Source organism: Pongo pygmaeus, chromosome 14 (genome assembly GCF_028885625.2).
Source record: "Pongo pygmaeus isolate AG05252 chromosome 14, NHGRI_mPonPyg2-v2.0_pri, whole genome shotgun sequence".
NCBI lineage: Eukaryota > Metazoa > Chordata > Mammalia > Primates > Hominidae > Pongo > Pongo pygmaeus.
The window spans coordinates 51,135,037-51,161,083 of record NC_072387.2 but is presented as its reverse complement, the minus strand read 5'-3'; the positions used below and the strand labels follow the sequence as shown (position 1 = coordinate 51,161,083).

At 41.2% G+C, this 26,047-nt stretch overlaps 1 protein-coding gene across 5 annotated transcripts in view; it reads right to left on the bottom strand.

Annotated features, from left to right (window-relative positions):
- TNFSF11 (TNF superfamily member 11) overlaps nt 1–26,047 on the bottom strand; it is a 203,374-nt gene that overhangs the window by 2,845 nt on the left and 174,482 nt on the right. For 4 of the 5 annotated variants that reach the window (XM_054446647.2, XM_054446648.2, XM_054446645.2 and 1 more), the window contains 3 exons: nt 23,746–23,913; nt 4,295–4,340; nt 4,111–4,209 (listed from right to left, as the gene is read on the bottom strand). In XM_054446647.2, coding sequence (XP_054302622.1) covers nt 4,111–4,209; nt 4,295–4,340; nt 23,746–23,913 — 313 coding nt within the window. Of the gene's footprint in view, nt 1–4,110; nt 4,210–4,294; nt 4,341–23,745; nt 23,914–24,455; nt 24,491–26,047 lie in introns of those variants that run through there. The other variant, XM_054446650.2, reaches the window with a different exon arrangement.

The window sequence follows — 26,047 nt, the reverse complement described above, 5'->3', positions numbered from 1 at the left end:
CCAGAGATCCATCAAAACTGACAACTCTCTGGTTAGAGTGAATCCTTACGAGAACCTCATAGAGAAAGAAACACATGGCCGGGCATGGTGGCTCATGCCTGTAATCCCAGCACTTTGGGAGGCTGAGGTGGGTGGATTATGAAGTCGGGAGTTCGAGACCAGCCTGGTCAACATGGTGAAACCCCATCTCTACTAAAAATACAAAAAATTAGCTGGGCTTGGTGGCGGGTGCCTGTAATCCCAGCTACTCAGGAAGCTGAGGCAGGAGAATTACTTGAATCCAGGAGGTGGAGGTTGCAGTGAGCCAAGATCGTGCTACGGCACTCCAGCCTGGGAGACAGAGCAAGACTCTGTCTCAAAAAACAAACAAACAAAACAAAACAAACAAAAAAAGGAAAGACACACTAGTTACCTTCCCAGCCTAGTCTGGTTTGGGGGGCCTTGAACATCTACATCCTTCTCTAGAGGCCCATAAGATAGAGAATATTCTACTATTTTATCTCTAAAGAACTGGGAGCCTGGGATATGATCTGGGAGCCTCCAAACTAGGCTGTAGGAACCAAACAGGCTGTTCTTTCAACCACTTGGGAGAAAAACTGCAGCAAGGGCCATCCAACGGTGGAGCAACCCATCATGAGAAGACCAAGAACTCAATGGTTCCAATCCCTCTGTCCAGAAACAAGATATTTCCTGAGCTCCACAACCTATCTGCAGCGGGGTCATCACAGGCCCTCTTGCCTCCTAGGCTCACCACAATAAACACCCTTCTTTTTCATTGGAGGTCTTATTTCAGGTCATCCCAGATTAAAGCACTCCAGATATAAATACCATCATCTGGTCCCAAGTGAGTGAGCATGATCATCACACCTTCATGAACACTAATAAAAGCAATTCCTCTAATCCATTGACAAAACCCATGAAATTCAAGATGCTTCCCATCTCAAGTTATCCCATGCTGCCCTCATTCTTATCCCACTCTTGTAGTCAATTCTTTGTTCAATCAATGATTTTTCTTATCGTTATCTCTTAACAGAAGAGAAGTCTACCCTCCCAATGGGATGGATCAGCTGGCGTTAGAGCAAGATACGGCCTAGGAAGGCAAGGAAAGAATATGAAATAAAGAGGCAGGAGAAGATAGGAACCTTGACCGATTACCATTCCCATTGTTAGATAAGTCATGTGGAAGAAGTGCCCTTATTTCCTACTAAACATCTCTCTATTTTGTGCATTGACTTACTCATACATTCACTGGTTCATGCTTTTGATCAGTCACACAATATCTATGTGGTGCTTTTAGGAACAGTCAGTCCGCCCATAATTAAGAATTATATCAACTAACTGTACCCTAATAGCACTTGCCAATAATAGTAGAGAAAATAGAAAATGAGCATATAAAATATGCATTTTCACTTCTGCATGTTGCATAGTACATGGTTGACATTCAGTTACAAGCAACTGCCAAGTGAAAGCTGCAGAAATTCATGGCAAGCAGGAGAGTTCAGCTCAGGAAGGGGACAGAGAAGCCAGAGGACAGCGGGGCCTTGGGTCAGACCTGGATGGGCTGAGAAAAGGGAGGGTATTGTCAGTGAGGGAAACTGAGCAAAGAATGGAATATGCATGGCACATATGGGGGAAAAGGAGGAGAGCCAGTCAGTGTGAAGAGAGCACTCAGAAACAGGTAATACCAGGTAAAAACATGAGAAAAATATGCAGTGATCACATGGCGGGCCTCACATGGAAACCTGGATTTTCATCACTGAGGCACACTGACAATCTCTGACTCCAGCCTGTCAGCTTTCCCAGCCTCCCCTGCCTTACACTTCAGTCCCTGCTGCTAAGTACCGCAGAAGAGGTCTCTGCAAATATTTAGCCTGAGTATCCTCCTAAAGACAGCCATGTATTCTGACCTCACAAAATACTTCCCAACGCATTTCATCTAAGACATTTTGAAAATGCAAGTGGTATCAGTCCATATAAGGCAGATTCTGATTTTACTTGTGTAAATAAGTATAAAACAGAGCCCCAAAATGAACATGCAAATTTAAAGCCACTTCCTCTGAAACCTCCAGTACTGGCCAAAACTGGGTAATAAATGGACTCAAGGAGTTGTGGGCCCAGCCAGAGCCACAGATTCTATTTTCTTAAACAGAAGTATACACTAACTCATTTCACTCAGTCACAAACTCAATAACTGTCAGAAAATAACCAGGAGTTTTGCCTTGTGATTTTGGCAAAGATTTGATGCTAGGTGCCTGCAGAGAGAGTTTTATAACTAAAACATGCTTGTTATTGCCAAACAGACTTTGGCACACAGTCTAATGCAATATTTATCATATGCCATTTAAAGTGAACTGAAAAGATAAATGTAGGGAACATTAATAGCACACACAGCTGATGCATTCGTATTAATTTGATGGCCTTTGCTAACATGCAAAACAGTTTTCCACTCAGAGAAAATTAGTGTAGCTCCACCACAAGACATGCATAGACACACAGAAAGAAAAATCATTTATGAAGCAAGTGTCTGGGACAGGAGAGGTCATTTGGAAAATCCTCTAAAAGCCAAAGAATTGGTTTCTCCCTTTCTGTGTCTTCGGTCAAGAAAAATCCCCCCTTTGTCCATGCCGTAATAAAGTTTTCCAAATAATTTAGCAAAACTTGAACTTTCTTTCTCTAACTCCAAGAAGAACTTGCCTTCAATTATTTGTAGGGAAAAGGTGGAATATGTATAATTATTTATTGAACTCAAAAATAACAAATCACACTCCCAAGTGCTTACTATGGCCGTTCTTCCACACAAGAATGTTAGCAGTCTACCTTATTTCATCTTCATAGCTACCCCTTGAGGCAGATGCTATCATCATCCCCATTTTAGATGTGATGAAGCTGAAGCATATGTGATTCCAATAAATTGTACAAGGTCACAGAGCCAGGACAATGGAGCCTCAAACCCAGGTAGTCAGATTTTAGCACCCCTGTTATTAGACGTTACATGAATCGACTTCTCACATGAAAAGAGAAACATAAGAGCTTTGAATTCTTTCCCTCTGGCCAAGCCAACTGACCACAAGTACCTTGCAGCCTGCTTATGTGATAATAGAGAGCATGGAAAGCATGGACTTAGCAATCAATGGGACGGGAATTCTACTTCTAATCCTACCATCATCGTGACTGGGAACAAATGACAACCTATGTATCATTCAGTTTCCCTGTCTGCAAAATTTGCGTGATAATCCCTACCTTGCAGGATTGCAGTAAGGATGAGAGGTAACGAGGAAGGGGAAAACGCCTGACTGACAGGTGGAAGAGTTCATCAGGTAGTCACAGACTCAGCCATCTTCAGTAGAGTGCCAGGGAGGACACCTGAAGATCCCCCTTTAAGATCTTCAAGTGTTCCATTAGTGGCATGATGATAACAAGAATGTTCAATTGTCACTCTATCGTAACGTCCTGTTATCTTTTTGATAGCTATCTAGCCCATGGCGAAGTAACCAGTGGGGGTTGTATGATGGAATAACCAGTGTATTAGGGTAGCTGTAGGCAGATAGCTCCGGGTTTCTTCATTTTCAAGATAATCAGGTCTCTAGTCCATCGAGCTAAGCATTTACTCAGAGAAAATGATAAGCCCTTGGAGAAGGGGGAGGAGATCTCATTTTCTAGAGGGTTACTGTCTCTTAAGGATCTTAACGGGGATCTAAAGTGTCCTCCCTGGACCTCTGCAGGAGATAGCTGAGTATGTGACTACCTGATGAATTCATTCACCTCCGAGGTCAGCAGCAGGGCTGTGTCAACTTTAGCTTGGGAAAGTACAGAGGAACATAACAAAGGATTGTCCTTCCACGTTACAGGCTTTCAGCTGACGGTCATTTAAAATAAGCATCCATTCTGATGATCTGAAAATGAATAGGGTGATGATGTCCATTCTGACATTTTTGAGAATCACAGTTTCCAGGATGTGAATCATCACCTGAGGATGAATGATCTTTCCTTTGGCTTTGAAGTAAGGGCTCTCAAAAATTCAGTGACAGACTAAAAATAGGTTTCAGTATTGAAATGGGCTGATAAATGACTCTTAAAATATTTTTCAGGGTGGATGAAAATGGAGCTTACCAGATGGGATGTCGGTGGCATTAATAGTGAGATGAGCAAAAGGCTGAGCTTCAAGCTTGCTCCTCTTGGCCAGATCTAACCATGAACCATCCACCATCGCTGGAGATGAGAGAAACCATATTATTATAGCCAAAATAGTAGTGACCCTGTGGGATTTCATACAGATGTATGGATCCATGCTTACCTTTCTCTGCTCTGATGTGCTGTGATCCAACAATATGTTGTAATTCCTGAAATAAAAAGGAAAAATAATTTTATTTATAAAATCATTCTTTCTGTAAAGCAATAAGAATTCAGGGCTGTTACATATGCAACAAATTAACCCTCTTTTCCTTCCAAAGGTGCCATAATAGCATTGGCAGTGAAATTCCTATAGGTACTAGGTGGCTATCAATGGAAGTTCACCCCAAAGAATTGGTGTTGACGTGTTTGAGACCATACCCAACTTCAAACAAAATACTTTGGACAGTAAGAGGAAGTAAAAGACGATGTAGATTATAAACCATGGCATAACTGAACATAATTAAAAATCTGTAGCAGGTACACAAATAGAGATGAAGTTAACTAGGAAAATAACAATTACACAGAATATATGACCCTCTTAAATCTTCTGGAAGGCTCTTTTTATGTCTATTTCATTAGTGAATTTCTGTTATAATACTAAAGCTCAGCCCACAGGAAAGAGAATGATGCTTAGCTCCCAGTGGTTAATTTTTTACTTTAAAGTTACAGTGTACTTAAAGCACTATATGGAAGTCTAAGAGCCTTTAGAGTACCAATAATTAACTTAAAATATGGCCACAAATAGAGGATTAGAAGCACAAGCCAGAAAAAAGAAAAAACATAAAGAGTATAGGTGATTGCATATCTCAATTTGAACCCTGAGAATAAAGGATGAAATAGGTAACCACATGCCCACCTGTATCCAGACATTAGCTGACACTAAAATGTCACATCTTAGGGCAAGAGTAAGGTGGAGGGGATGAAAGCTCAGGCTTTCACCTTGGTTCAAGTCCCTGCATAAACAGAGGATATTAACAGCACCCCATCATAGGGTGCCTGTGAAGACTAAAGGACATAATGTGTGTAGGCACTTAGCAGAGTGCCTGGTAAATTTAGATGTCTATTATATACCCATCGTCCCAGCACTTTGAGAGGCTGGCACGAGCGGATCACTTGAGGTCAGGGGTTCGAGATCAGCTGGGCCAACACGGTGGAACCCCATGTCTACTAAAAATACAAAGATTAGCCAGGTGTGGTTGTGGGTGCCTATAATCCCAGCTACTCAAGAGGCTGAGGCAGGGGAATCGCTTGAACCTGGAGGTTGCGGGGGAGGTTGTAGTGAGCTGAGATCACACCACTGTAATCCAGCCTGGGTGACAGAGTGAGACTCCATCTCAAAACAAAAACAAAAACAAAAAACAAAAGAGATATCTATTATAAGGATACTGAAAAAAGCCACTCCAGAGAGATTCCTAATTTCCCCTGTTACTGGAATAACTATTCATGCTAACCATTCTCCCCACAATGTTTGAAAGATAGGCCATGCAGCTTAAGTTCTTTAAGTGTCTAGACAGGAGGGCTTTGAGATAGATAGATAGATGATAGATAGATAGATAGATAGATAGATAGATAGATAGATAGATAGACAGATGATAGATAGATAAATAGATAGACAGATGGATAGATAGGTAGATAGAGGCAATAACATAATTTCAACTGTTATTAGCTGGAAGGATTCTGGAGATAACATTTATTCTTCTTTCTGCTTCCAAACTCCTGAAGGAGAGATAATAATCTACATTGTTTTTAATGACCGTTGGAGGAGACGCACAGCTGTCTTCACTGACCTGTTCTGAAGTTCTAGTCACAGTGTGGCTGACTCTTAGAAAGGAACCCTAGGACTCACCCAAAGCCACTTTCTGCTGTTGCCTAGACCCAGGGCACTACACTGCACAGCTCTGGGAGCACAGTGTGCAGGGCAGGTATTTAGGCACATGGTAGCCCCTTTTGGGTTGAGTGGCCCTTACCAGGCCTCGTTTTCTTCCCCACTCATGTCGACCTCCAGTCTTCCAAGATTTCCTCAAGACCTCCGGGTTCTCAATGGTGCCTAATTTCTGGAATTTCCTGGTTTTGTCTCCCCTGCCTTCACAACAGACTTATAGATACACAGTGTATCTTTTTTTTTCTTTCTTTCTTTCTGTAAGTTTTTATTTTCTCCCTTAAGGCTATAGGAAAATTTCATTATTAAGCTGCTCATGGCGCTTTACTATCTGCTGCAAATGTGAGTATAATTGTGCTGTCTTTCTCACATCAGCAGTTTCCTAGCCATTGGGCCCCTTATCCTTCAAATGCTACTGCTTGTTTAGTTGGCTTTCGGGCATTTTTCTTGCTGCAGCAGGTGCAAGTGCTGTGGAAGTGTGGAAGTGTGTGGAGGGGTCTGACATGTAACAGGGACATGCCTTGATAGCAGTTTCTTCTTTCTACCCAGTTCTTGTCAGGCAGGTGGATGGGTGGCCTTAGGGAATAGAGCTTCCTCTGTTCATCTCTTAACTTTGGTGCCAGCAAAGCTGGATACACAGTGTATCTCTAAACATTGTGTATATCTTTATATGGTTATATATACACAGTATATCTTTACTTGATTACTGGCTCTTAAAAGATTGTAAGAGGAACCTTGTGACAGAGTAATGCTGAGATTGAACGCTACCCCTCATTTTCCCTCTAGCTCTGATCTGCCTTTCCATCAGAGGAGAGATGGGGAAGGGGAGAAGGAAGCAGAACTAAGCCTGGCATATACCTACAAACACCTGTTTTGTGATTTTCTATACAAACACATCTATAATCAAGAAAGCCAGGCTAGGCATGATGGCTCATGCTTGTAAATCCTAGTGCTTTGAGAGGTCAAGGCGGGAGGATCACTTGAGCCTAGGAGTTTGAGACCAGCTTGGGCAACATAGGGAGACTTCATCTCTATAAAAATTAATTTTTTAAAATTAGCTGGGTGTGGCGACATCCACCTGTGCTCCTCAGGAGGCTGAGGCAGGAGGATTGTTTGAGCCCAGGAGGTAGAGGCTGAAGTGAGCTGTGATGTGCCACTGCACTCCAGCCTGGGTGACAGAGCAAGACCCAGTCTAAAAAAAAAAAGAAAAGAAAGAAAAAGAAAAACAAGAAAAGTGCCTTTGTCCTAGGTCAGTGGTCCTCAAACTTGAGCATGTATGCATTGCACCACCACCTCCTGGAGGGCGTGTTAAAACAGGCTGCTGGGACCAGCCCCAGAATTTCTGATCCAGTAGATATGGGGTGGAGCCTGAGAATTTGCATTCAGCACCAGTGAGCTGGTGTTGCTGGCCTGGGACCTCATCTGAGAATGACAATCTTTTTTACATCCTAAAAGATTCACAGAGGCACAGACTGGAGATTTTCTGGGAGCTTGAGACCCAGGCCAAAGAGGCAGCAGACTCAAGCCACTGATTCAAGGGACAGGGAAAGTTTGTCTTCTTCTACCTGGGAATGAACTTTTCTTTCCCATTTAATCAGAAACTTCTAGGTCAGAGTTGCTACAGACCTATTTTGTTTCAAGGAACTCCAGTAACCAGCAGCACCTCTCAGATGCACTTTCAATGTCTGCTTTAAAAAAAAAAAAAAAAAGAACAAAAGGCTTCATGACCCAGGATGAATTAAAACTCTAGCTAGAGACCCATGAGGTAATGCTGCTCTCATTTTATAACTTTTGGGTGTCGAAGGATTGCAATTCCCCTCAGAAACCTTATAGGTAAGTTTCAGAGTCAAAAAGAGAGCACATGACGTGTCTATAACCTCAAGGTACAAAGAAAGTATTCCCAATATCTGTATCTGCACCCCAGCTTTTTGAGCTCTAAAACCATTATTATTTATGTGCACAGATATCAATCATAAAAATAACATTCTTCTAAGACTACACTTTTACGGTGTCTTCTGGCCTTGAGATTGTAACTGAAGTTTTGTAGGCAGTACTTGATGCATTCCAGTGAGGGACCTGGCTGCGCAGCAGAGCCACCTAGGCAGTTTAGAAGATACCCATACCCTGACCCCAACCTCAGCCAGGATAACGAACCCAATTAGTCTGATAGTGACTGGGTAGTTTTTTAAAGATGCTCCCAGATGATAAGAATATGTAGCGGGTATTGAGAAGCATTGTTACCAATTAAGTGTTCCCATGAATAGTTGTTTGGTGACATCTCAACTTAGTTAGGGGTTTACTGTAGTCTCATGACTTGCATATATATTCCACGTATTGAAAATTTAATAACCTCTTACATTTGTAGACAGCAAAGTATTTTCCCTGTTACCATATTTGATTTTTATTAGAATCAGAGCCTGGAAAACTATAACTACTACTAACCTCATTTTTCAGACTGGGAAATGGAGGCAGAGAGAGAATAAGGCTTCACCTACTAAAGCTGAGACTTGAACTTTGGTCTCTGGATCTGTATGCCCATATTCTTTTACAAGCCATCATCATAAAATACACTCCTGAAAGCTGGGACAAAATACCACTAGCCCACCCAGGAATCCTTAGCGTGACTCCCTCCCTGAAGTAGTAACTCTGAAAAGGTGGCTCACCTTGACTGGCATCTGGCTGCTGGGGATCCTGGGATCTGAGAAAAAGGAGCCGGGACATCAGAAAATATGATCTCAGAATTCCCAGGGGCTTCAGAAAACGACTGGCTGAGAACTGGGCAACCCATGTTTATGGCTTGGCTGATGAACCCCCAAGACTAAGACCTGCAGGACATAGATAAGGGACATTGCATCTCCAAACATGACCCTATTGAGTCCACTCCACAGAGCCAGAGCCATTTCATGTTGCCATCTTCTCAAAGATCAGAGACCTTGCTATACACATGCCAAGCACAGACCTTTTGATAGCCCCCTAATATTTTTCATTTTCAGGATTATAGGAGTCCTTCTGAAGACGAACCGAAACTTCACCCCAATTGACAATTCCATTTATTTTCTAAGCTTTGCATTTACATTTCTTTTCATCCACATTAGTCCTCTACATCTGTCAGATTAATTAGAGTGTTTTAAAATTTCTATAGTTCTTTATTCCAAAATCTTATCATTCAGACGGCACTGCCGGTTTCTTTGAATTCAGAAAGTTCCGATAATCTAATTTTGGGAAAACACTACAAAAGAATATCCCGACTCCTTTCTTCTGAACAAATTATTCACATGAAAGAGATCTTTTAAAAAATGTATGTATGTTTTATCTTATTTTAAGCCAGCTGTAAATTAACAAAAACCAGTTAGTTAACACTCTGAATAAACATCCAACACAACCACATGTTACCTACGCCATCAGAATGCCTGTAGATTTGTGCAGAGAAGTGCAGGTAACTTCAACAAACCTCTCAGCAAACTGCCTGGAGCAGAAGCCAGAAACAGTTACCAGGCTGAGGAAGCTGGGCAAAGTCACCCCTATGTTCTTCTCTTGGCTAATGAGAACCCATGTCCAGCTTCCCAGGAGGATTTGTGATCTACCTTCTCAGGATACAGCATATTCATCATCTGTTACATGCTAGGATCATTAATAATAAGTTACCAAGAAAATTCACATGAATGAATAAACTCATTTATGGTCACACTGTAACAAGTAGGCCTTGCAATGAATTCATGCATTTTTAGATAAGAGCAATTTTAGATAAGTAAATTATGATAGCTTCATTTAACCCTTCAAAACAAGACAAAGAAAGGAAACCGAACTACCAGAGAGCAACCAAAGAAATCTCTGCCCATTCAAGGATAAAAGAAACCTTCTGACATACTGCCACCTAGTGGACGCTGTCCAACATTGACAAGCCTGGGACACCGCCGCAGTCAGCCTTTCCAGATTTGAAACCCCAATGTCTAAAAACAATAGAGATGAGGACATTTCACAATATTTTTTTAAAATCTTCTCATTGTGGTATTTTTCTATTTAGACTGCATTAACTTTTCATCTTTGCTGTCAGAGTACATTTAAACAGATAGGAAAACAACCAATGTGATTTTTTTTTTTAATTTCAACTTCTATTTAACTCATTAAAAAATGCTGGGATTACACAATTTCTTCTCCAGGAAACAAAGTACACAAAAGATCAATGTGATTGTGTAACTGTGGTCTCTAGTAGTGCCTCTCCTGAACTCAACATCCAAGAAGTGCAATTCCCAGGAGCCTGGCTGTGCAGACTTTGTCTCTGGTCCATTGAGACCAGCTTCCTTCAGATCTTTTAAACATCTTTTCAAACGTTTTAGGATATTTGCCAAACTTAAGGAGGAGGGAGATGTCTCAGAGTTGGTTCAATCTCAATAAACTTAGGAGAGATGGTACTGTGTAAGAATAAATATAAACACTTATGAGCATTTTCAACTCCTTTAAGTAGTTATGGGAATTTTGCTCCAGGCAATTTAAACATTTACAGCAAAGGATATGCCCCTCTTTGTAAATTCAGCTGAGTAACTGCCCCAAACAAGACTTTGATAACATTCCAATTCAGGAGAGAATGTTATTAAATTGTTTTTAACATCATTTGACTACAGTGTTTTTGTTTTTTTTTCAACTTACAAAATAATATAAATAGGCCTGGCGCAGCGGCTCACACCTGTAATCCGAGCACTTTGGGAGGCTGAGGCAAGTGGATCAACCTCAGGCCAGGAGTTCGAGACCAGCCTGGCCAATACAGCAAAACCTCGTCTCTACTAAAAATATTTTTAAAATTAGCTGGGCATGGTGGCAGGCGCCAGTAATCCCAAGTACTCCGGAGGCTGAGGCACGAGATCGCTTGAGCCTAGCAGGCAGAGGTTGCAGTGAGCTGAGATCACACCACTGCACTCTAGCCTGGGCAACAGAGTGAGACTCCATCTCAAAAAAAAATAAATTAATAATAATAATAATATAAATAGATTTCAGCTCCAACTGAGAACATTCTCAGCTGCAAAGATATTCTGAAAAGGTCAAGTTGCTGGAGTCTGGGCTTATCAGACTGAAAATCTCACCTGTGCATTGTGATGTGAATTGTGTGATCCATGTGGTACCTGTCAATCAGAGCACAGAAGAAGGAATTTGTACAGCCAGATGCTTTGGAAATCACTGGCACCAGCTCATAGCTGGGGTCTCAGGTGGCTGCCTCCCTCTGCAACACCAGCAGCAGCTGCAGAGACATCTGGCTGGTTGAACAAGGATTTAACACCCCGTTTGCCAGATACAATACAGGGTTCATACACTTGTTAACATATGTAATGTATTCATTTTAACATCTTAATGATACCCTTCATGTAATTCTTCTCCAACCTAGTTACAAGAATAGTGCATTCATCAGCCAAGTTAGCACATGAATGCCACACATGGGTTATTTCTGAAAATGAATAGCCAGTTTCCAATTCCTGCAGAGAAGTTCTGCAGATTTCCACCTTGTAAATAGCTGGGAAATCCATTCCCTCCTCTGCAACCTGGGTACCACTGCCTTCCTTCAAGTTTACATCATTTCTCATTAGGACTACCATAATAGCTTCCTACCTCCTCTTCCTGTCTCCTGCCCTCCTCAAAGTGATCCACTGCGGTTAGAGTGCATCCTGAACTACATGTCCCTTCTTAAAATCCTCCGGGGGCTGCTTCCAGACTTCAGGTACAAGTCCACGTTCCTTACCAGGGCTTAGAAGGCCCTGCATAACTGGGCCTGTGTAATATTGTAATATAATAAGAAATATGCAATTCGTCTTCATCCCAGGTTCCTGGCACCGAGCTCCTAAAGCCTTTGGAATTTCCTGCATGACAGGCATCATAGAAGCATCCTTTGTTATTCATAATCAGCCCCTTCCAACCTTACCTGAGTTTATGCTAATGATGTGACCCTTGGAGAATGGGGTCTGGTTTCCAGGGGGACCAGTCATGTGATTAGAAGATTGGACCTTTCAGTCCCAGCCTGTATTAGTCTGTTTTCACACTGCTATAAAGAATTGGCCAAGACTGGGTAATTTATAAAGGAAAGAGGTTTAATTGACTCATAGTTCTGCATGGCTGGGGAAGCCTCAGGAAACCTACAATCATGGTGGAAGGCAAAGGAGAAACAGACACCTTCATCATAGGGTGGCAGGACGGAGTAAGTGCAAGCAGGGGAAATGCCAGATGCTTATAAAACCATCAGATCTCATGAGACTCACTACCATGAAAACAGCATGGGGGAACCACCCCCCATGATCCAATTACCTCTACCTGGTCCCACCCTTGACACTGGGGATTATGGGAATTACAATTGGAGGTAAAATTTGGGTGGAGACACAGAGCCAAACCATATCACACCCCTTGACTTTCTGACCTCCCGGTTGACATCAACCACCAATGGCCAATGATTTCATAAACTATGTCTATGTAATGAAGCCTCCACAAAAACTCTCAACAGTGGGCTTGAGCCAGGGTACCACTGCCTTCCTAGCAGATGAACATGTCCAAGTGCTGAGGGAGTGGCATGCCCTGAGAGGCATGGAAGCTCCAAGACCCTCCCCATCCCCATACGTGGCCCTAAGCATCTCTTCCATTGGGTGGATCCTGATTGTATCCTTTATAATAAGCTGGTCATAGTAAGTCAAGTGCTTTCCTGAGTTCTGTGAGCCATTCAAGAATATTACCAAACCTGAGTAGGAGGTCATGGGAAGCCCCGATTTGTAGCTGGTTGGTCAGAAATACAGGAAACAACCTGGCACTTGTGAATGGCATCTGAAGTGGGACAGTCTTGTGGGGCTGAGCCTTTAACCTGTCGGGGCTGTGTTACCTCCCAATAGTTAGTGCCATAATTGAATTGCAGAACACCCAATTAGTGTCTGAAGAGTTGGAGAACTGCTTTGTGTGAGGGCAAACGCCACATATTTGGTGTCAGACAGGCTATGAGAGTATAGAGAAAAACATTAATTTTTCACTTAGTCTGGTTACCACTCCGAAATCCCCTAATATTCTTCCCCTGTACCCCCAAATCTCATCACCTGGAAGGATGCTCTGGGATGCCATAGGTTCCAGCCACATGAAATTACTGTTACTTCCACCTGCAAGAACCCCGCCCTCCTGTACATGCAGACTTTTGCACACACTGCTCCCTTGGAAAGATGCCTTAGCCAGTGTTTCAGCTCATCCTTAATTGCAATGCTCTTATTTCCATGGCATTCTTGGCTAACAAGGCACAGAAAGAGTGGCCACCGGGTGTTGTGTAATAGCTAATGAGATAGGCTTTAGTATTGCTGCCCCAGCCTCTCGCTTTCCTCCCTCCCCTAAAGCTCACACTGACCTTGCAATCCACAGGATCTGGGGGAACACAAATACGCACCTGGATGGAGATGGTGACCCCCGGTTCCTTATGAAGAGCCCATAGTGCAAAAACACCCAAAGCGAAGAACTTAAAGAGCAGGATTCATTGAGTTCTCTGCTGCCTAAATACATGTTACAAAACATCATAGTGGATTGCCTTTCTCAGCCTAGGTTCCTTACAGCAGAGCCCTATAAGACACTAGGAAGAGAGAGGACAGGAGCACTGGGGGAGGTGAGAGGGCAGGTCTTCACCCTCCCCAGAGGAGAGGGGAAAAATCATGAGGTGGGTGAGGGGTCCAGTGGCCCAGCAGGCAGACAGGAGGAGAGAAGGCAGGTAGGGTATAGACCCCACTCATCCTGAAGGTAAAAGCCATCCTCACCTTAAATTTGTAACTTTACATTCTGATCCCTATAATTCTTTATTTTTAATATAAAAGTACTGACTAATCAAATTCTCCCAAAGCCAAACTCTTTTCAACATGAATTCTACACACGCCGCACCACCACTACCACTGCACTCAGCCTCCTAATTGCTCCAGCTCCTACTGAATCAGTGGCCACCATCCCATGCCCATCTATGAAAATTCTCAGTGAAAAACTTTACCAAGATGTGAGTTGGCCTCCTCCCCAAACCCCAGATACAGTCACTGGTAGATCATTTCTTCCAAAAGAAGTCTGCTAATTGGAAGAGGCTCGTTTTTGCAAACAGCTCATGTCCTCTACCTACCAAAGAGCTAAAGAATAGCGTGTCCTTGTTTTCATAAAGCAGACTGATGCTTTTCCTGGGAATGCGATGGGTATGCTGGGAATAGAAAATTAGTTTTTATTGTTTAACCTTCATGGTTTAAATGAGAAAGCTTCTGCTACAGATAAAGCTCCCCTTGGGTTTTCATAAAGTAGTCTTATGACAGCAATATTAGTCTTCATAAAGAGCCCAATTTTCAAATGTCTTATACTATACTACTCGTTTAAAAAGTGTCATCTAAAAGTTTGGCAGAGTAACTGCAGTGTGGCTTCTTGGGCTAATTGTGCTATTTACCATGTCTCTGTTTTCCTCTGCCACTTGAAAAATAATGCCACCTTCCATTGGCAGTGCTTTCTACATTGACAAAGGCTCATCTCTTCTGGAAAAGACTTTGCTCTCACAGACTTCTCCCTAAGCATGAGACGCAAAGGGGGTCAGAGGTACCAGGCCAGCTGCTTTAGATCCATGAGGCCAGGAAGAAAAGGGCCAAGGCTACCAGTGAAGGAGCACCCCCAACCCCAAGGTCCCTAATCTGTTCACGCTCCAAAGAGGAAAAGAGCTCTCCTCTCAAAGAAGCAGGAAACACTGAGCTTGCGAGTGACCTCCAGCCCCTTAAGAATCCTATGGATTCATCACATGGCTGGCCAGCTTCTGGCAATATTAAACAACTCGCCACCTGAGCACACCAAGTGCACATAGGGCACAGGTCACTCGCGTGTTCATTAAACTTGTTCTTTAAACTTTCACTGAGCACCAACTATGTGCTTGCCACTGAGGCTGGAAATGTAGAAAGGAAACATCCCACAGACCCTGTCCCTGGGAAGCTCACATTCAAGTGAGCCAGTTCACCCCAGGTCCGTGTGGTTACTGTTATAAGAAGCCCCGTGTGGGCCCAGGAGGGGCACCTAACCCCACAGGTGGGTGGGCTGGCATCCGGGGCTCCTCCTCCAGGAAGTAATGCCTGAGTTGCATTTTAAAAGACAATTAGAAAACCGACTACACAAAGAAGGGCATAGAGTGGCATACAAAGGACTATGCACAAAGACTTATCATTCATTCATTCATTCATTCATTCATCCATTCAACAAAGTTCACTGATGGAGGCTAGGAGTCAGGCGTCCTGTGGGTTTCTGAGGACACTGTTCGCAGGACAGACATGCCCTTTGCCCTCTCTGTACTTGCTGATTACAGCAGAGAGGCAGACAGGCGAAAGGGTATGGCCAGGTCAGGAGAGTTCAGCACCATAGTGTGCTGAGGCCGTGGAGTACAAGTTGCGATGGAGGCAATGACATGGAGCATTCAAGGTAATGGCCTGAAGAGGCAGGGGCTGGAACGAGGCTTTCCAGAATACAGAGGACTTTTTGTTACATGTTCAGCAGCTCAGACTTCATCCTGACAACCACAGCGATCTACTGAAGGATGCTTTAAGCAGGAAAAGAAATGACCTGTTCAGATGTGCATTTTCGAAGTCCCTCAGCTATGGAAAGGATGGGCCAGTGGCAGTGAGACCAGGAGGGGGTGGCCAGATGCAAGGATGCAGGCAAGAGAGGATGATGACCTCTGTTCATGTGACCACCACTGTGAGCAGAGTAGAGACAATACTTGAAGGTTTTGTAAGGCAGTAAAATTCACAGGATGGGGGAGACTTGAAGAGTGGGTGAGTAAAAGGATAAGACCATCTTCTGACTTCCAGTTTGGAGTGGTGGAGATAATGGTACTGTCATTCACCATGAAAAACTAGATCAAATGAGAAGCAGCCACAGGCACTGAAGAGAAGAGTTCTGAGTGCTTTCAAACTTTTTGGTGAATACGAGCTTTAGGGTTTATCATTATGATGATTATTTTTACTGGTACCACCACTGCCACCGCCACCACCACCTAGTGTTCTTGAAGGGCAAAGACTGAGGACAGGAGTAGCAGCCTAGTGATGCAGAAGCTAAGTGAGAATGGAACTTCCCCACACCCTGAACTTCCAAAAGTTTGAGCGAGCATTTGTTGTCTGGTCATCTGAGAAACAGACAGCTCTTGACAATTTCTGGGACCCACCTCTTTCATACCACACAGGCTTCACCCTCCTTCTCAAATATAGTCATTTCATTCACCATGGCTTCCCTGTCCACCAGTGGCTCTCACCTCTTCCTAGGATGCTTTGAAGAAATCACAAAGTCCACCCCTGAACTGCCAAATCAGAGTCCCCACTGATAGATCTGGAGGACTTTTCTCTTCTCTTTTTAAAACAAGGGCCCCAACTGAGTCTTAAGATCCAGCAGGTTTGGAAACACTGCTCTAAGGCACATCCCGCTCTTCAATTACACAGGCTGTATCTCTCCTGCCACTGCTGGTAGAACAATCCAATCTATCTCTTGCTGTCATGCTCTCCAACCAAGGACCCTCAGTTTCATCCACTTCTGGAAGGTTAGCCCAAGATCCCAGGCCACATAATGAAGGCTCCTCTTTCAAGCATGTCCTTCCAGCTCTCTGTTTTCTTTAAAGATGTCATGCAGAATATCTTTTCTTCCATCCTGGGGTACTTGTAGCACAAAGAAAAGCCCACCTCTGACATAACTCACTGGTTATTTTCCTCTTGCAAACCCTCCTGCTTCCTACCTTCTTCCCTGGGTCTCCCCTGAAATTGAGTACAAGCCAATAACTTATTGTTGAGCTAAAGGCAATAGATGGCCTTGGTTTTGTAGGAAAACTCTGTGGGTCTTACTTCAGCTTTCCCATAAAGACAGCTTTTATAAATGCTAAATGTGATTGGGGTTGAATTGCAGTTTCCAAAACTATTATGGCAAACAGAGATGAAATCCTATTGGAAAACCACTACATGACTAACATCTTGACTTGGGAACATGAGTGCTCCAAAACCCAAGTACCCTTGTGGGTTTATGAGAAACTTTCTTCGGACACATACTCTTGTATACAAAGGCAAAGAGGCAATGAATGGGGTTTAATCCCTCCTCTCCTTTTTTTAACTAATAGGCAAATGAGAAATAGTGGCATATAACAACTTCAATGATTACAATTTCACAAGCAGTTACAATCTATTTAAATTTCAATTGATTTCTTATTTACATTAGTTTAAAAATAGGAATGAGCTCCTTATAATAATGGAGATTGCAATCCAAGGGGATCTGTTTCCCATATGTAGAAGACACAATCACTTAATCTGATGAACTTTCAGTTTTTAATTAATGCTCTTTTAAATCTACAAAACCTAGCAAAAGCCATGCAGGTGATAATCAAGGTTTATTCAACAATCACAGATGCAATCTCTAAACAGACCTTTGAAACTTCCTCAAAAAGATGAATGCTGTTGAATCTACTTTCAAATTTCTCTCACTCTCTCTTGCAATCTAAATAATCCCAAAGTATTTTAACCTTTTGAAAATACAATCTTGACCATTAAAATTTTTAATAGACTTATGTATTCTCAGAGTTAACTCTTGCTCATATATGGTGAGTCCTCCTTCCTACCTAAATGGGATTTAGTGAATGTCAGAGACTGCTCATTGTCCCCTCATCTCCTTCCACTCCGTTTTGCCTATTAGTTATAGGCAACTCCCTTCCTCAAGCTTTGTGGACAAATGGCTGCTCAGTTAGACACTACCTTGTCCAGCCTCCCTTGCAGCAAGATGTGGTTTATGAGTAACTTCCAGCCGATATGATGCTACTAGAGGTAATGTCTCCAGTCCCAGGTACTGTCTTCAGTTTTCTTTTACCCTTCCCCTATCTAGAAATAATAGCAAATGGAGAAGCCAACTTGGAAACAGAGATGGAAGGTTCATGTTGAGGACAGAGGAGCATCCCTGCTGGTCCTGGATGACTCATGTCTGGATTGTTATGTGAGAGGGAAAAAGTTTCTTAGTTCACTGAATGGATGGGTCTCTTTGTTACCCAGCTCAGACTATATCAAATAACAGCAAATATTTCATTGAGGATCAAAGTGCTACAAATCTCTGGATACATTAATCTTAATATTAGAGGATATTGTGAATTCTGAATTCTACATTATGAATTCTGAAGATGAGGCCAAATAGGTACCTGATCCCCAGGGAATAAAAAAGAATTTCATGTAAGAATGAATTGTTTAATAATTACGGCTCCCTGGTCTTACTTCCTGTTCTCCAGTTAAGTCTTTAGAGACTCAAAGGCTTAAACTCCAGGGAATGGTTTGTCAAGGATATGACAACAAGATAACTTATCGGCAGTCATCACAATACCATCGGCTTTTCATATTCAGGAGGGAAGTTAGAGAGTTTTATAAAGTTTAACTCACATATGAAGCCAAAATCATGTTTTTAGTTCACATTATAAGCCCACCTCTACATAGCAGTCAGGCTATGCAGGGCAAAGAAGCCTGATGAAACTGTGACTGATGTGAGAGGGCCAGCCGGGGGTAACTTCTAACAAAAATAAACCTGTGTTATTATTGTACTGAAGCATTACTGCCTCAGGCTATAATATTCCTAATTATCAATTGTAGGACTGGTAAGACAGCATCGTATAAATAAGAACAAGGCTTATAACATTCTGAATGGCTTTATGAGTTGGTTGATGTAAAATATTAGTTTACAGAGTTCAATAAGTCATTGATCATTTGTTCATGCTTTTCTCCATTCATTCCTGAGAATAAATTGTGATATATTCAGATGTGCGTGAAATGGCTGCGGCCCTTGTCCTGATGGAGCTTGCAGCTTCACTCCATGATCTTTAAAAATGGCCGACTATGCAGCTCCATCAGGGAAAAAATTTTTCATGTTCTCATACGTACATATTTATTTATTTAAATATTAAATAAAATCACTCCCCTATATTTGTACATTCCAAAATATTCACTAAAGCACAGCTTTTAAAAGCTAATATTAAAAAATACATATACAGAAAGTCCCTATGCTTCTTTCCCACATCCCAGGGGTTCATCTTGAATGCACTGAACATCCCATTTTGGAGAAGAAAGTGATTTGTGCAATTCGTTTATTGACCTTTCTCCTGCACATTAGTCTTTCAAATACCTTTGCAAGTAAGTTTCAGGAAGGTATCTGCAAACAGGTACCCAATGTGAAATTAACAAGCCAGGACACTAAAGTCAAGTGCAGTCACAGCTCAAGTGCTTCGAATGTATAGTAAGTGCATAAACAGATGGCCTTCCACCCAGTCTGGCCAGGGGGTCTATGGGCTGAGTGTCCTGTCTGCCATTTTGGGAGTCCTCATTTGAATCTGAGCTCACTCCTTCCTCACCCACCGGCTGGCAGAAGCAGGGAGGCTGCCAAAACTGGAAACAAGAATCACTTTATAAATCAGACACCATATTTGTACTGGTGTTTTCTTTATTGTCATAGACTGTTATGATAGACTTTATAAATTGTGGTTGGTAGGGTTGGATCACTTAGAGGCTTTCAGAGTTCTGTGCTAAAGGGGGTGGGGAAAGCCAAGAAAACCCAGCCACAAACAAAAATGGGGAAAAAAACAGCATTACATGTCTGACCAAAGACATGTTGGGTAAACACCACTTTTCGCACACATATAATGTGATATTGTGCTTATGTCTGGCATCTGTTACCACTGGAGGAGTTGATCTCCCAATAATGATTGCAGCCACACATGTAATTTTGTTTTAAGGGTTCACTCAATATCTACGTTAGAAATAAAACTAAGGTACAAACTTAAGAATGCCTAATGCATCCATCCTATTTTTAGCATTGGCAAGAGAAATGAGAAATCTGATTATTTTGGCAAGATGTGTAGAATGTCACATTAACTGATAACCCTCATCAAAGGATAACACATTTGGCAAACAATTATCTGAATAGAGTAAGAGAAGGGTAAATCCTTGGGTATAGGGAAAGACATGGCAAGGTGCCTAGCACATTATATGCACTTAATGAACACTGCTTGATTCTAATGATAAGGTATAAATAAAGACTTGTCTCTTTCCTAAAGATCCTGTCTAAGGGGAAGAAATGGCATCTTCTACCTCCAAACACACATTGGTATAACAGCTTTAATTTATAATTCTTTAAAAAGGATTACTTGTGTCTGATATTATTACCTATGCAAAAAGGCTAAGATCCATAACAAAACAAAAGCAAATGTGAAATTGATGAAATAAAGTTCTACTCATCCTGTGAGTCATAATAACCTATCAGTATAATTAAGACTATGTGCCCTTAATAAGCGCAGTTGATTATTCTTGCCTGACCACCAACTTTCTCCTTATGGTTTACCAAGTAGTGAATCTCTCATTATTAGTGTTACTCATTTGGAATGAGGCATCATGTCTCCAAAAGGATCCTAAGATAGTGAAAATTCTGCCGTTATTGCTCACTAACACCTTTGCATACAAATTGCTTTTCCATACTGCCTAAGGAGTCACTTAGAAATCTCAAAGGAAGTGGGATAATGTTCTGATGAGGCAGGAGGTGGTAGAAAAGTTCACTGAAGCCACACTAAGTGTTAAGGGACACTATTGCCAGTGAGCAGCAATTGGCTACCAAGTACTCTCACAATCTGGGATTTATTTTTACTTAGGACAAGAGCAATTACTATAACTTTTAAAAAAGGATAAACAATATGCTTTTTAAGAATTCAGAGTATGTTCACTTATTTAAAGTAATACTGTATTACATTAAATTATATACACACATACATTCACACACAGAGAGACACACAGTAAGCCGCTTGTTCTCTTCCATGGATTTGTCTGCTGTCCTTGGCCCAAGTTATACTGCAAAAATTATGATGACTGTGCATAGTTATGTCTTTACGTTATCCAATCGTATTTTAAATGCCTCTGTAGAGGTTTCTAGTTTTATTCCTATAAGCCTTGTACATTTCTTGTTACGTTTATTTTTAGAGCATTTAAAAATTATGAATGAAATCTTTCACTCATGTTTTCTAGTTATTTGAAATAAGGACAGCTAGTGATTATTACTTATTAATTTTTACAAACTGATTTATTTTATCCTGCTTGTAGCATTTCAGCTTCTTTTGAATTTTCCTAAGTATATAATCATATCACATGCAAAATCTGCCCTCTTTTCTCTATATATATTTTCTTATTTCATTCTCTTGTGTAATTACATTAGCTGGCACCTTCAGAACAATGTTAAATAACATAGGGACAGTGGGCATCTTGGTCATGTTCCTGACTTTAAGAAACATGCTCTTATGTTTAATCATTAGGTAACTTTTAGTTAAAACTAAATGTAAAAAGTTATTTTAAAATTTTACATTTATGTAAAAAAGTAAAAAGTTATCACATTCGTAATAACATCAAGAATCCATCCAGTTCTGTTTTCTAATGGATTTTAAATGTCAGAAATAGTGCAAAATTTTGTCACTTTTCAGGATCTATAAGATGATAATATATGTATTTCCTTTAACCCGTTGGTATTGAACCACTCTTGCAGTCTCATAAATAATGTTAATAATATTTTTCCTTCCTTCCTTCCTTTTTTTTTTTGCAGGGTCTTGCTATGTCACCCAGGCTGCCAGGCTGGAGTGCATTGGTGCAACCGCAGCTCACTGCAGCGTCCACCTCCCAGGCCCAAGCAGTCCTCCCACCTCAGTCTCCTGAGCAGTTGGAACTACAGGCACAGGTTGCCATGCCCAGCTAATTTTTTCTACTTTTTGTAGAGATGGAGGTCTCACTATGTTGACCAGCATGTTCTCAAACTCCTGGACTCACATGATCCTCCCATCTCGGCCTCCCAAAGTGCTGGGATTACAAGTGTGAGCCACCGTGCCTGCCCTTGTTCGTAATATTGTTTATTTTCAGAATTAACTTGGCTGATTTTCCATACTTATTCTTCCATAAGAAACTCAAAGGGTAACTTTTAAGAACCAGCACACCAATGAAATAAAAAGTTTATCTCATCATTTTGAGGAGTTACAACAAGAGTCAATTTAAACAGAACATTAGGGCACAATCTTTTGCCCAACCAGAATTACCTTAATATGAAATGCCATTTTGACTAGCAGATTGCCCCTAGTGCATGTGAATAGGTTGTTTATAGACAGATTACTCAATATTTAAGAGATAAGCTTCACAAGTGGGATAACAAGCAAATGAATGAAAATGAAATATAAAACAGAACAATAAAAATGAATAGATTAACAGAATTGCTGTTGCTATAGCTCAAAAATTACACTGTAAGATTAAGGATCGCTGAATTTAAACATATACATCTATTCTGCATGAAGCCAAACACCTACACACTAATTATAAAGAAAAAGTAATTTTCATAAGCAATGTGTTTTCTTATAGACACATTAAACTAATAGGTACTTCATGCATTCTATAATGCACAATTTTTAACATTTTGATATCTCTGGAATTAAGACGCAACTTGAACCTATGATGATCATGTTTAATTTTTTTAATCAACAGTTTCTTCTTTCTTAGTGATGCATGAAATAACAAAGTAGGCTGAAAATTAGTATCTTAGATTGGATAAAACACAGCAAATCTCAACTATGAGGGTGTTACAGACGTTTACCTTCATTAGCTAGCTTTATAAAACAGCTACATCTCCCTTCCTCTACCTCTGACAGTATTACAGACGTTTATCTTTGTTAGCTGGCTTTACAAAACATCTACATCTTCCTACCTCTACCTCTGACACATGTCCTCTTTTTAAATAATTATATTACTATATGTGGATTTTTAAAAAATAAACTACATTAGAATTAAATTTAGAGGTAAGGGCTTTGAGAACTTCAAGAGTTACTCTGGAATGACCAGAGACCCAGGGAGTTGCAAGATAGAGGCTGGGATGTGTAAGTGGATGCACGCATGCAGGTATGTAATGCACACACAGGTTTTGCACTGGAGTCACTGTTTGTGTTCTACCTGGGTTTTGGTAGAGTCAGTGAGTAAAATAATTCTTGGGCTGCAGAATTCTCAGGTGGCTTTGTCCGGAAAAGTAAAACTGGCAGTTATTACAGTGTTTCCCAACTGGGGCTGTCTGTGTAAGAGAAGTCATTGGTCTTCTCTGTCCCTAACTCTTTTCTTGTCACTCAGCTCTCCCAGAAAATGAGAACACGGACACAGAATCTCCATCTCACATTGTTTCCTGCTCTGCCTACTTCACCACAGATGACAGCAAAGGACCAAGAGTTACAACTGCTTCTCATCAGAGCCCTGGCTCAACAGATGTGGAATAGGGGGCCCTGCCATTACGAAGCTAAACAGAAAGGAAACAGCTACCAGAAAGTCCTGTGAACTGAGCGGATGGTTTCTAGGTCAGGGAATTCAAACTAGCATACTGACTCACAGACAGGCCACAGCCACCTTAGTCTTTCTTCGAAATGAGAATTTAAATCCCTCCTCTTTAAAAGAAAAAAGAAAAGAAAGAAAAGAATATTTGCATGAACGTCCCTAGTTGCCATAATCAATCATTACCAACTTCAAAAGAATTCTGCTAATCTCTTTAAAGCATTCCCTGTAGCTCTTTTACAAATTATTAGAATAAAAAGAACAGAGTCAACAGCACTTAGCCAGTTTTAATTTTCAGTATTGGTAGAGTCAGCAAGGGCCCTTGACTTATCAGCCTCAATGTGGACTTACCTTTTGCACAGCTCCTTGAAAGGCCTGTTTAATTCTCCTACATGAATCAGGTATTAATTTTGTATCTTGACTCTCCAGAGTTGTGTCTTGAAAATCTGCATTTTCGTGGAGTCTCAAAATTCTATAAATGCAGTGAGTGCCATCTTCTGATATTCTATTAGGATCCATCTGAGGAGAAGAAACAGTAAGGACGTTAGAGTGCTTATCACTAGTCATCCTGCTATTTAATACAGTGTGACTTAAGAACAAAAAATTCATACTTGCAAGAGTCTTTATGTCCCCAACAATTAATAGTTAATACAATGAACCTCAAGATGGTGAAAACGTTGACTTCTAATTCATTTGAACGAGTAGCTGACTATCATCCACAGGACAAGCACAGTTAGTCCTGCGATGGGCTTTTAACAATGACAGAAGTGTATGTGTGTGATTCATAGGGGAAATTGTCAAAATTGTCTAACAACATGAAAGTGTTCATAGAGGGGAGGGGCACCAAGGAAATCACATGTGGTCACTGAAGACAGAGGAAGCTTTTTGTCTTTAAATCAACTATATGCAACATGCTAGATGGGATTATGAGGGCCACTTTGAAATTCAAAGCATGAAACCTACATAAAACAGGCGAAATCAACATCATCTTTAACCACCATGTTTGCCTGGCCTTTTTTCCTTAATCAGCCAAAGAAGGGAGAGAAAAATCCACTTTTTACCTCCAAACAAAACTTGAAGTCAGACGTGTCATCTGTCTTTTTTGTTGACCCTCTCATCAGTGTTTCTCAAGCTGGAATGTTGTACCTGTGAGCGGGTGTTTGGGAATGGGTGCAGGTGATATTTGGTGTCATCACATTAGGGTGGGGAGGCTGCATGAACAGATATTACAGATGTGTGCTGGAGGGATGCTAAGATTCCTGTAATGTAAGGAATTGTCCCACCCAAAATATACCCATTGAGTAATTAGCTGATTGCCTGTTAAGAATAGGTGTCCAGCATTAGAATATCTTTAATCACTACTCTTTAAAATTGTCTGCCTGCTCCTTCCAAGCCTTTGTGGTGGTTTCAACTGCAAAGTAAAGGGTAGCAATAATTAGCTATCACCTGTTTTAATAATGAGAATTTAACTTGTCCTCTTTGTTAAATATTCAAGGTACTTCATCTGCATTTTCTTATTAGCAGGTACAAACTAGGCGAAAAAGAAAAGCTACGTAAGTTTACAAAGCTCAGTCAAATTAATGACAACTCTCTCTTTCTCTCTTTTAAAAATTAATCAGAATGATGTGTTAGTTTATTAACCAACCATTAGAAATAAACTAAAAAGAGCCTATCCATATCTGAGATTCTCAAAATGAAATGACAGCCTTTTAACAAATGTACACTCACTAATACAAATTTTATTATTCCAGCCTTGCACATATAAGGACTATCTATAATCATCATGGAAGAGATACCACCGTGAAGCAAAACTGTGTACAATCTGTATTTTTCCTATATTCTTTAGAATAATTAATACAAGTCATAATATGTGAATTTTTATACAAGGAAAGTTTTCAATCAGACACTTTGCAAAAAAAAAAAAAAAAAAAAAAAAGGCTTACTTATGCCAGTGTGTATCCCGCAAGACCAGAAAAGTCTAGGCAACTGATATGAAGGGTCACTGGGTTTAGACCTCAGGAAAGAAGAATCATGCGAAGGCCTGAACTGACGCACCACCAGAAAACTGCTGAGCCAAAGGAATAATGTGGTCTTAGTGGGGAAATGCCTGGGGACCCTAGGTTAAGCTGGAGTCCTGCTGACAAGCTAAGAGCTGTCTAAGAGAAGCAGCAGTCCCCTTTATTATTTTTCTTTCTCTTTTTCTTTTCCTTTTCCTTTTGTTGAAGACAGGGTCTTGCTCTGTCACCCCCACCCAAGCTGGAGCGCAGTGGCATAATCATAGCTCACTTCAGCCTTGAAATCCCTGGGCTCAAGCAATCCTCCTTCCTCAGCCTTCCATGTAGCTGGGACTACAGGTGCAGGCCATCATGCTTGGCTAATTGGCTAATTTCTTTCTTTTTTTTTCTTGGTAGAGATGGGGTCTCGCTGTGTTGCCCAGGCTTGTCTTGAACTCTTGGGCTTAAGCAATCCTCCCTCCTTGGCCTCCCAAAGTGCCGGGATTATAGGCATGAACCACTGCACCTGAACCCTATATTCTCGATACTCAGGGTAGTCCAATGAGTAGCATCATGGGCTCACTGAGGGCTTGCTAGAAATGTAGAATTTCAGGCTTCACCCTGGCATACTGCCTGAGAATATGCATTTTAACTAGGTC